General features: G+C 41.9%; 1 protein-coding gene across 1 annotated transcript in view; it reads right to left on the reverse strand.

Annotated features, from left to right (window-relative positions):
• EFHC1 (EF-hand domain (C-terminal) containing 1) overlaps positions 1-4,798 on the reverse strand; it is a 103,729-nt gene extending 98,931 nt beyond the window's left edge. Inside the window, exon 1 of the mRNA XM_012648548.1 lies at positions 4,739-4,798. Coding sequence (XP_012504002.1) covers positions 4,739-4,798 — 60 coding nt within the window. The remainder of the gene's footprint in view (positions 1-4,738) is intronic.
• Positions 4,799-12,314: the final 7,516 nt, after the last annotated feature.

A 12,314-nucleotide genomic window follows, 5' to 3' on the forward strand; every position in this document is an offset into this window, starting at 1 on the left:
CACCCCAGTCCTCGCCGATCTCACTGCGCGCCGCCGGCGCTGTGAGGTCAGACCTCTTATCTCCCAGCTAGGTCCTAGAAGTGTAAATGGTTGGTCCGAATGAAAGTGTTACTACCCCAGACCCATGCTTCTCAGAGGCAGGAGCTGCAAATTATTCATGATTGTATTTATGTTGCTCAGGGATGGTCAATGAACTAATGCAACCATTTCGTCCCTAATCTTCCCACTGCTGCATTCCCTCCCCCGCCTCCTTCAGCTTTCTTTATTCTACTTAGCACCCTCTCCGTTCTTGTAGGCCTTCTTGTAGGCCAGGCTTTGAATATTTGCTGAGGGACACGGTGCATTACAGTAGGTACTTAGTATTTGTTGACTGAGGAGCTGGAGGCTGTTCATCTCAGTCTCTCATTTATACCTGCAGCTGCGATGAAAAGATCTAGAACCACAAAGGGAAACGCAGCTCGTTCAAAGAGAAAAACTAAATTGTAAGAAAGAATCAAATAAGTGGGGTGAAACATTGCCGGCAGAATTCTTGCCTTTGGTGCTTTTCACAAAACCTATTTAAATTACTTTTTCTTGAAATAAATGTAATCCTATTCCTGAAACATTTTCGGGGTGGGGATTGTGGGGGGGGGAGACTTAATCAGCGCCGAGGAGCTTAAAAATAAAAACAAAAAGCAAAGAAAACCCAGGTCCCCGGAGATTTGGATTCATTAGGTCTGAAGTCGGGGACAGGAATCTGATTTTTATAACAGGTGTTTCTGACAAGCCAGCTTAGGAACATGATAGAGTAGTAAGCCTGACACAGAAGGCATAGCTCAATGTCATGGGTAGTTTACTGCCAATACACACAGCAGCTCTACTTTTATTGCTGCTTGTCAGAGAAAATCCCCCCTGTTGGGTTTCACTAATTGGCGTGAAGCTCAAGAGGCCCAGGACATGAATGCAATAAGTGACACCTGAAGCAGCTACAGATGCCGGTCGACCACACTCTGCCCAAAATGTTTCTTTTCTAACTCTTCCTCTTCCCTTACTACTTCTGTTTCCTTGTCCTTTTTTTTTTTTTTAACCTTTTAAAACCTTTTTTCTTTTCATTATCTGTTGGTACATTATCTTAATGCAACAATTTAATACATTTTTAAAAACTTCAATGAATTGATTAGCATTGTTGAAGTTTCTGAAAACTTAAAAGTACCTGTCCATTGCATTATACCTTAGCCACCAACCTAGGATGGAAGCCGGTCACTGGGAGAGTATGTCAAGATGGTAAGTTCAACCTTTCAAAAAGAAGGCGCCTCTTCCACTTCTCTCTACCTCATTGATGCTGATTACCCGGAATCACTGATAACTATTATTCTCACTGACTCTTCATAATAACCTTAAACTCTTACAAGTTCTATGATCCCTCCCCCTCCTCACTTTCTTAATCCCATGGCATTAGGACACACTGCAAAGAGCCTATCTTGACTAACTGCCTGGTTGCACTTAGATCTGTATTTCCTGGGTTGGGTAAGGAAGGAGCTTGTGGGGCTGGAAAGGGTGAGTCATGCCTAAGCCTATTGTCATTACGGAATCTGTTTCTATTTGAAGAGTGCCCTCTACTCAGATGCCTTTCTTTCCCAGAAGAGCACCCTAGTTAAATGGTTATGAAGCGTGTTTTATTAATAACTACTTTTGGGCCTCAGAAATGCATGGTGAAGAAAACTTCTGTTGGTCTATGACCTCCTAAAAATGCTATCATCTCTTAGGAGGGGAAGCCAGGCAGTGTTGCATCAGTGCTAAAAAGCACAGGGACAGGTACGTAAAGAAGGAAAAAATAAAAAAGACAGGGCTTCAGAAAACTGCCTAGACCCTGGAACCTGAAGGTTTGGTATCATTAAGAGTTTATATCTCATTTTTACCACTCGGTTTGTATTGCCCTTCCGTTTGTACCCACCATTTCCCAGTTTGTGGAATATATATGAGAGGGCAGGAATCTGATTATCCCTGGCAGCTAAAGTAAGAAGTGTCATGGTTGAAAGGCCATTGCATAAAGCCTGGACTCAGAAGACCACAGAAATGTTGCATGATTTTCAGCAGGTGTTTCAAAGCTTGGGGAATGGAAAAAATGGAAAGGTCTGACTGCTGACAGCCAAGCCTGAAACAAGGCCTCATGGCCTGGATGACGTCTCCCAGGGAATCCTGATGGGAGATGTCCTGATGGGACAGGTCACAAGCTGTCACCTAAAATAAACGTCTCCCCTTTCAGCATTTTGCCCAGAGCTGGCTTTACCCAGACTTGGTTTTAATACTTTAATGACATTCTTATTCTTCAGTGCCCATGTGTTCTGGATTATTTCTGCAGTGATTTTGGTGTTCTGCTTCCCTCTGCTGGATAAAATTGTTACAGCAAGACTTCTAGACGGGAGGAGGGGGAACCCCAAATGATGAATTGTTAATACACACCTTCAGGTTTTGCAAATACTGGAGGTGTGGTAAGTGTGTAAATACAAAGATAAGATGGCCAGGAAGTGTCCCTCAGTCAGAGTGCTCTCTAGCATTCATTTCCATCACTCCATGGTCTCTGGAATCCTTACCTAAAATGCGGGCCCAGTCAACAACATTGATCTTTGCAAAGTATGGCAAAAAGAGAAACATCCAATGATTGCCAAGCAGATTCTGGAGCAGATTTAGGACACATAGGAAATCTTCGTTTGACACAAAATCACACAACTTGGGTTTAAACTATTTTAGTCACTGTGGACTACTGCCTGGGGTTTGGAAAAAACCTGTATTTCTGATGCTTTTTCCTCCCATAAGTCAAATGCATTTAATGGCTTTAGCTGATTCAGTTAGAATTCCCTTCCCTCTTCAAAGCTCATGAAACACACTTCACAGGATATAAGCTTCATAAGAATAGGTTCTTTGTTTTTTTGTTGCCATTTTCCTAGCTCTCATCACAGTGTCTTTAACCTCATAGATACTCATTAAACAATTGTAAAATGACTGACCAATGAATAATGACCAAATGAATAAACAACAACTCAGAGATCATCTGATAAAGTATTTTTCAAACTACCAGCAGATCCTCAACAGTAGTTTTTAAAATCAACTTAATGAATTGTGACTACAACCAGACATTAAAAAAAAAAAAAACTGTCAGGATGCATCCCATGTTGTATGGGTAAGAATAATTCAGTGAAAATATTTTCAATATATATACAAAGACACATAGTCATATTGTGAGTATATCGTGGTCACAGAAAAAGTGCTTGGCAAGTGATTGACATGATGTAGCCAATTCATTTTACTAATGAGAAATCTCCAGACCAAAAGAGATTAAGGAACTATCAGTTAATGGCTGGTTCCCAACTATTTCTTAGACTCTACCTAACTCCTCTTGCAGCTGGGAAAGACATCCCTCATTTAGCACAGGAAAGGTCATTGATCTTGGCATCCTGTGAGACATCTGTGGCATAATGAAGTTCTCAACAGTGTGAACAAGTATGCAAAGACAAATGTGAGAATGGTGTGGTAGTAACATTAATTACAATGCTAGATTCCAAATGTGCACAGGAAGTGAATCCTTTAATTCAAGTAAATGGCAACTTTGAAGCAATGGGGAAATGACTTTTGATACCTCCTTTCCCCTCCACATCTGAAGCCACTTTTCCTTTTCACCCTTCACATATGCACTGTGTAACAGAAAGTGAAATATCAGGTTAGGTTCTGAGAGCCACATTCTTATCCTAAGTGTGTTAGGAACATTTGTGTGAGTTTAGACAATTTATCTACCCAAGTCTCCTATTTTTCATCTCTAAAATTAGAAGCCTGGACATTCATTGCTTTATAGGCTTGGGGTCATGGGATAATGTGGGGAGTTAGCTATGCTCTCAGCAAAAATTGGGTCCCTTTGGCTGGGGTCGTCGCAAGGGATAAGGAAATAATAGAAATAGAAAATAGAGAATAGAGGAATAAAAGAAGACACAGGAACAAAAGTACAGTTTGTTTTTTTTTTTTTTGAGACAGAGTCTCACTCTTTTGCCCAGGCTAGAGTGAGTGCCATGGCGTCAGCCTAGCTCACAGCAATCTCAAACTCCTGGGCTCAAGCAATCCTCCTGCCTCAGCCTCCTGAGTAGCTGGGACTACAGGCATGCGCCACCATGCCTGGCTAATTTTTTCTATATGTTTTTTTTTTAGTTGGCTGATTAATTTCTTTCTAATTTTAGTAGAGGTGGGGTCTCGCTCTTGCTCAGGCTGGTTTCGAACTCCTGAGCTCAAACAATCCGCCCGCCTCGGCCTCCCAGAGAGCTAGGAAAAAGTACAGTTTTATAAAGATGGGGAGCCAGGGGTCCTCCAGCATTCCTGTGACCTGTGAGTCCACGAGTGATGTCCCACATCAGTACTTATTGGTACAGCGATTGGTTGCCAGGGGTAACAGATTTACATAATAACAGGTAGTTTGTTTAGGTTTAAAGTCTCCCAAAAAGCTTATAGATATCCCTTAATTAACTCTATCTACGTGAGCAAACGGTTACAAAATCCTTCTAAGACAAACTTCTGAGTTCTAAGATAAAATTATCACTTAGCAGAGAGGCTAAACAGAAATATAGTGGCTCTATATTTCTTTACCTAGTTTTTTGTTGATTGAGACAGGTAGTAAGGAGTGAAGCAGCAACTGTCCCTTGGGCTAATTGCTTTTAGTCACAGGTGTCTGTCTGGTGGGCACTCTTTGATCAGTTCTCAACCTGTGGTCCCATACCAAGCTTTGTCGTACAGAAGCGTCAGGAGCAAGCCAACAGATCTGAGACAGCATCGCCATGGAAAGTGCTACTGATCCGTGAGATGCCCTCCTGAGGCGAGGCAGCTTTTGATATGTGAACTAACACGTTCACATATTCCTTCAGGGCAAAGTCCTGCAAAACTCCTGAAATCTTTTATATCTCTATAGGGCAATATCATCATTTTGAAAATCCTGTAAAACTGTGTACTCTGCTCCCCCAAATGCACATATTCACATTATAAGTACAGATTTTACTTATAATTTCACAGAGTTAATGAGTAAGCTCCAGTGGGTCCAGGAAGGGTCTACTGAGCTCTCCCCTCTCTGAAATTTATGGGATAAGAAGTCCATAATATCATACCCCAGAGGCAGACCCATGTAGTGGTTAAGAGTGTGGATTGTAGAAAACTCTCCAGGACAAAAGACCTTGATCGGCCAACAACTGAATTGCAAGGGGGGGAAGAAGAATCAGGTGGAAGGAAAACTTAGAGATTAAAAATCAACCAGGCTGGGTGTGGTGGCTGATGCCTGTAATCCTAGCACTCTGGGAGGCTGAGGCAGGCAGATCGTTTGAGCTCAGAAGTTTGAGACCAGCCTGAGCAAGAGCGAGACCCCATCTCTACTAAAAAAATAGGAAGAAATTAGCTGGACAACTAAAAATATATATAAAAAATTAGCCGGGCATGGTAGCGCATGCCTGTAGTCCCAGCTACTGGGGAGACTGAGGCAGTAGGATTGCTTGAGCCCAGTAGTTTGAGGTTGCTGTGAGGTAGGCTGATGCCACGGCACTCTAGCCTGGGCAACAGAGTGAGACTCTGTCTCAAAAAAAAAAAAAAAAAAAGTCAACTTATTGCAATGTGTGGACCCTATTGGGATCCTGATTCAAACAAATATACTTTAAAATAATTACAATACTTATGAGACCATTGGGAATTTGAACATGAGATATTTGGTAATGTTAAGAAATTGTTCTTTAATTTTTTAGACATGATAACCATATTGTGATTTTGCTTAAAGAGTCTTCATCTTTTAAAGATACATAAAAAGTATGTGTTATGGATAAAATGATATGATATCTGGAATTTGCTTCAAAATAACATGGAAAGGAGCAAGTGAGTGGGGATATAGATGACACTAGGTTGCCTGTGAGTTGATAATTATTGATGTGATTACATGGGAATTCATTATATAATTTTTCCCACTTTTATTTATGTTTGAAGTTTTCCATAATAAAGAAGTTAAAATTTTTTTTTAAAATTTGGACTCTGGAACTAGACTACAGAGGCACAAATCCTAATTCTGTCATTTACCAGCTCTGTGACCCTGTGGAAATTTCTTAACCTTTCCTTAGCTGTAAACAGGATAATTACTTTCAATTCATAAGGTTGTTGTGAGCATTAAATGAGTTAATATATGTCAGCACTTACAATAGTGCTTGGCACAGAGTAAATGCTCAATGACTGTTTGCTATTACTGTTGTCTAGGGTAGCATTCAGAATGGACAGTCTGGAGTGTGGGGGTTGAAAAAACTGTGGATGATTCATTAAAAACAGATTGTGGTAAAAAGAAGGGAGGCAAGCGGGGGGACGGTGTTGGGTGTTTTAAAGACTGTACAACATCTATTATAGAAAGGTTTGGCCTGTGTAACTTACGTCTTTCTTTCCTTTTTACCCCTCCCCCCACCTCTGTATAGACACCAAACAAACACACACACACACACACACATACACACACACACACACACACACACCCAGATCCTTTTAGCGAGTAGGAGGACTCCAATCTCTCCTCATGGTGCAGTTATAAAAAAGCACAAGGGCTTTCCTGTGGGCTGTGGGGTTTACCATGGAATCGCGGAGTCATGGCCTTTTTCCTCTTTCTTTGGTTCATCATCTATTTTTTACCACCACTGGGACGTGAGAGCAGACAGTGAATTTACAGCCTTTGCACCCAAGTGTGGAGGTGCTGACAGGTAATTAAGTTGATTGTGAAGCTGAGGAATAGAGGCAAGGACCCAGGTGGGAAGTCGCCACGGTGCCACCCAGGAGCACCTGCTTACACAGAGCAGATTCAGTTGGGAAACACATTTAACCACAATGAAACTGGCCGCTCTCAACTTTTTTCTTCGTATTTAATATTTAACTTTCCACCACAGAGGTTCTATTGTATTCATACACGTGATAAGCTTCCCCTTGGTATCTCTGCTGAGACCTGCAAATCCTTCTCTCCCTTTAATAGGGTATAGGTTGGGGAAAGACGGGGTCTTCGTGTTCCATTCTCTACCTGTGCTTGCTCAGCTGAGAAACCATGAGCCGCTGGTTAGGGAAATTGTATCAATCTAATAGAGAGTTTAAAAACTAAGATTAGCCCTGGGCTGGTGTTATTAGTTTTCTAGGGCTGTCAGAACACAGTACCACCAAGCAGGTGGCTTAAAACAACAGAATTTTTTTCTGTCTAGTTCTGAAGGCTTGAGGTCTGAAATCAAGATATTGGCAGGGTCGTACTTCCTCTCTCTCTCTCTCCCCCCTAGCCTCTGGTTGTTCCCAGCAATCCTTGGCACTCCTTAGCTCGCAGACGCATGACTCCAGTCTCTGCCTCCATCATCACATGTTCTCCCCTGTGTGTGTCCCTGTGTCGTCACATGGCTGTCCTCCCTCTGGGTCTCCTCTTCTTATAAGACACCAGTCATATTGGGTTAAGAGTCCACCCTACTCCGTTATGACCTCACCTTAACTGCTTATATCTACAACTACCCATCTCCAAATAAGGTCACTAATTGAGGTAGTGGGGATTAGAACTTCAATATATCCTTTCAGGGGACACAGTTAAACACATAACTGAGACAGGACTCAAGGGGTAAAAAATGAAGGGACCAGTGGGGTTTCTTTTGAGAACTCTTGGAGACCATAGTGAGAAAGGGCAGAGCTGCCAGCCTGTCTGGGTGCCCAGGCCGCCCAGGACCGGGGAGAACGGAGACCAAAGAGACGGAAAACAGGGGAAGGAGGGCAAGAAAGACAACAAAAACCCCACCAGAAAATAAAGAAAATAAAGGAGCTACCGCTGGTAAGAAAGCCCACAAAACCCCCTAGAGCGCCTACACCGCCGACACAGGTGAGAAACCTACAGAAACCGACAGAGAGAGCAACACGGTGCACACAAGTCAGAACACGGCACAGCGCTACCCAGCAGAAAGGATAAGAAAGAAGAATGCAAATAACACCAACTAAAAACAAACGAAAAAAAACGTGCCACGCTAAGCTATGCTAACCAAAGTAAAACACAGCAAAACCCAAAAGAACCCAAGCTAATTTAGAAAAGAAAAAAAAAGAAAAAAAACTGGATGGAACAGTGCCACACACGGCCATAAGAAAAAGAAAGAAAAAGAAACTAGAATAGCCCGCAAAAGGACTCAAATGAACAATAAGAAGGAATAAAAGATACTAAAAACGACCAAAGATGAGCAAGAATTAACTAAAACAAATTAAAAAACAATAAACAAATAAGGGGAAAAAAGGCAGGGACACTCAAAGGGGCTTAAAGTCCGTGAAAGTCCTTTAGGTGACTAAAAATGACCTCTGAGACTAATGTTTGTAATACGAGTAGGTCCATGTGGGAGTCTAGCACAAAACACATTTAGGAATCTCATCATTGGTACCACTTCAACGATAACAGTGTAAGGACTTTTGCTTGACAGAAGTGTCCAGAAATGAAGTGAGAAGTGCATCTTTAGCTTTATTTCATTTGTTGTTGGTGGTGGGGGAACCTACATTACACTTCCCTCTCAGTTTTAAACTTTTTCTCGTTTGCACAATTGGCAATGGGGAAGTTAGACCAAAGAATCGTCTACATTCACTTAACTTTGCTGGTTAAGAATATGGACTCTGGATTCAAATGCCTGAGTTTCTGTGAGGTTTCATTACCTCATAGCCAGGTAGTCTTGGGCAAATTTACTTTATCTATGCCTCAGTTTCCTGATTTGTAAAATAGGGGCACTAATAGTACCTACCTCACAGGGTTGTTATGAGGGTTAAGTGAAAGAATCTAACAACTCAGCTCAGTATTTGGCAAGTAGTGAGTACTAGATAACGTAAACTGTTTTTATTATTCCCAATTTACAGACTCTGCCCTCGACGTGTCCATTCCTGCCCAAAGGATTACCCAGAGTACAGACTAATGTCAATAGAATAAGGAAACACTCCAGGCCTGTCTAGGGAGTGGAGGTCAGCACTCTGGGCACTCTAACGACGAGGGATCTGGGAGGAACCCTGCAAGCATGAGAGTGTGTCTATGGGAACGGTGTGTTGGGCCAGGCTCACAAATGGAATTATTTAATGTTAACCTGGTTTTGTGTAGATTTCAGGAAACACAATTTGCTCTATTCGCCAATGGCAAGGTAATGTGCAAGTAGTAATTAATATATATAAACAGCTACCCTGAATTTCCCTGGGCAGAATTCTTCCCCAGTACGCCCCTTCCTGAAGTCATAGTAAAAGCAAAAGACCTCACAAGGCCTACACAATCTGTCCTCATCTCCTACTCTATTCCTCTCTGTTCACCCTGGCCTCCTCGATATTCCTGGCATGTGCTGGCCTCAGGGCCCTTGCACTTCTCCCTCTGCCTGGGAGGGAAACATAGCTGGCTCCCTCACCTCTCTTTCAGTGTTTTTTCCCCCAACAGCCTGTTTAAAACTGCACACTGAACCACCCCTCCAGTCTATCCCTCTCCCTTGCTATTTCTCCTTGGCACTGTCACCTTCTAATATATCATTTATTCATTGGGTTCATTTCTCCATAAGGGCAAGGAATTGTTTTTATTCATTGCTGTAGCCCAAGCACTGAGAACAGAGCCTGGTACCTGGTGCTTACTGTTTGTGGAGTGACTGTCAATGAATCTACATACTGACCAGTTCAACAGGCTGGGCTTTGCCTCCAGGGAAGGTCTTTCTAGCAGGGGACTCCAAAAGCTTGATTCAGAAGAGGCATTTCACACAATTCTTTCAACAGGAGAGATAATGTATCATTGGCTTGGTTTCATGAGCCAGTATCTCAGCCACAACATCATCAAATTACCTACATAATGTAACATCAGAAGGGAGTGTAATGTAACTATCTTGGTATTCCTGTAAACTGGGCCAAAGACTGTTGATTTTATACTTTATAGAATTGAAAGTACTACAGTGCTTAATATTTCCAGTTCTAAATTTCTGGTTTTTTAGGAATCTTTACATACACTGCTAATTTACCTTTTGTCATTGACAATATTTTGACAAAGCTTACTTTTCACCTAAAAGGGATTTTATTTTAGCGATGGGATTATCTTTTCTTCTGCATTTTCTTTAATAAGAATATATTATTTTAAACTGAGAAATAATCAATGTATTTTTTTGCTTCCTACTAAGTCTATATAACTCTTTTATAAAAAGGCAGAGAAAGATTTTTTTTTAAATCCCACGTTCAAATTCACACCTCTTGTCAAAATTCCTGGGAGAGCTCATCGTTTGAGGAATTGATAATCCCACTGAAAGATGAGAGGGAGGTTTTGGGATTTGGCAAGATTATCAAGACTAGAGGAGATTCTCGTCCAAGGATTCAAAGGTATTTTCAAGAAACTGACTGGAGAGTGGGATTTGACTTTATAATCCAGGCCGCCAAGGGCCTGTGGACTGTGAAAATTTGGGCTTTCTGAGAAGCCTCTGGGTGCAAAAAATGCTTCATTTGGCATCCAAGGATGCAGTGTAGAGTCACTTTACCTCAAAAAGAAGGGATACACCCTGGTTGTGCAAGATAGGATCACAAGTTAAAATGGGATGATGTTAAAGTATACATATGCATAAAAGTGCTTCATGAGCTATAAAGGGCTCTGCAAATATGTGGTGCTAACGTTTCTGATTAGCTGGGCCCTGAATTTATCTGAAGGAAAAATGAGTTTAAACATTACAACTAGTGTGACTTCAAACCAGTCACCCTATCTTTCTAGTGCTTTCTAGTTCAATGGAGACCTTTTTGGCCTTACTTACCTCATACAGTTTAGAAGCTCAAATGGATATAAAAATGTTTTGGAAAACACAATGCATGATAAAATTTAAGATGTTATTCTGTAGCCTTCAACTTGGTCAAAGCCTCTTGGAGTCTTAACGTACAGTGAACAAACACCTCTTCCAGTGAGAATCATGTTATTATGTAAGAAAAGCCCTTAACTTAGACAAATATGCTCTCAAAGTTAATATTTAAATTATCTCTTTAATGAAATGATCTTCCTTCCATATGAAATTTCCATAAAAATTCCACAAGAGTTAAGGTTATTTTCTAAAAAGGAGGCAACCAGAGTGCTGTTTGTTTTCAATTTACGAAGTCAGGAACTTGCACAAAGGTTAGAACCCTACAACCCCTTCCATCAAGGCTGGGACTTTACGTACCTGGGAAGCCTATACCGCTTGTGGAAATTTAGGGCTCTTCTGTGTGTCTGGATGTGTCACGGATCCCCGGAACTGAATTAAAACAACTAGAGGGCAGTGAGAAGGGTTGGAGAAGCAGCAGGAATTAACAGGAGGTCGAGGTGGCTTTAAGATGACTACTTTGCTGGAGGGGAGATGTTTCCAGCCTCTGGAGAGAAAGAGGAAAGAGAGCTTAATCCCTTTGAAAAGGTACTGGCCCAAACCAGGTTCCAGCCTCCTCAGGGCATCTGGCCCTCTGGCTGTGACTGGGACTGAGATCTGGGGAGGGGACCTTGTCATGGTCCAAGGGGAAGATGCTTGTCCTCCATTAGTGGACTGCAGACTCTCTGCATGCAGGGTCTGTTTTTCTTTACTCTGGTGTCTCCAGAGCCAACATGGCACCTGCCACCAATAGATGCTTAATAAATTCTTGCTAAATGAATGGAAAGACCGGCTAAACCTAGTGACAGTGACAACAGAAGCATATTTAAACTGCTGAGGGCCCCTGCTGGTGACAATAACGGTTTGGGCAACAGGGACATCCATAATTCTACCAGGGGAGCCTCTAGCTAAAGGAATGTTACTTTTTCTTATTGTGGTAGTACTATAGCCTGAAGCTGCAGCAGCCTAAAGATCCACCTTTCCCACAGCTGTTTACATTTAATAGTAAAGGCTACAAATATCATTTGGTTGGCAGAGGTCAAATTTCTTTTTTTTTTGAGAAAGGCTCTTGCTCCATCACCTGGGCTAGAGTGCAGTGGCGTCATCATAGCTCGCTGCAACCTCAAACTCCTGGGCTCCAGTGATCCTCCTGCCTCAGCCTCCCGAGTAGCTGGGACTTCAGGGCACACGCCACTGCACTGGCTAATTTTTCCATTTTTTGTAGAGATGGGGTCTTGCTCTTGCCCAGGCTGGTGTTGAACTCCTGAGCTCAAGGAGTCCTCCCACCTTGGCCTCCCAGAGTGCTAGGATTACAGGCGTGACCCTCCATGCCCGGCCTTAGAGGTCACATTTCATAACACATACATTATAGTATAAATCTACGTATAGATTTATAATTCATATTTTTAGATTTCAACAAATGTCCATCAATCCAAATCTTGAAATCTTTAATACTATTAT

Source organism: Propithecus coquereli, unplaced genomic scaffold (genome assembly GCF_000956105.1).
Source record: "Propithecus coquereli isolate 6110/MARCELLA unplaced genomic scaffold, Pcoq_1.0 Scaffold29, whole genome shotgun sequence".
Lineage (NCBI taxonomy): Eukaryota > Metazoa > Chordata > Mammalia > Primates > Indriidae > Propithecus > Propithecus coquereli.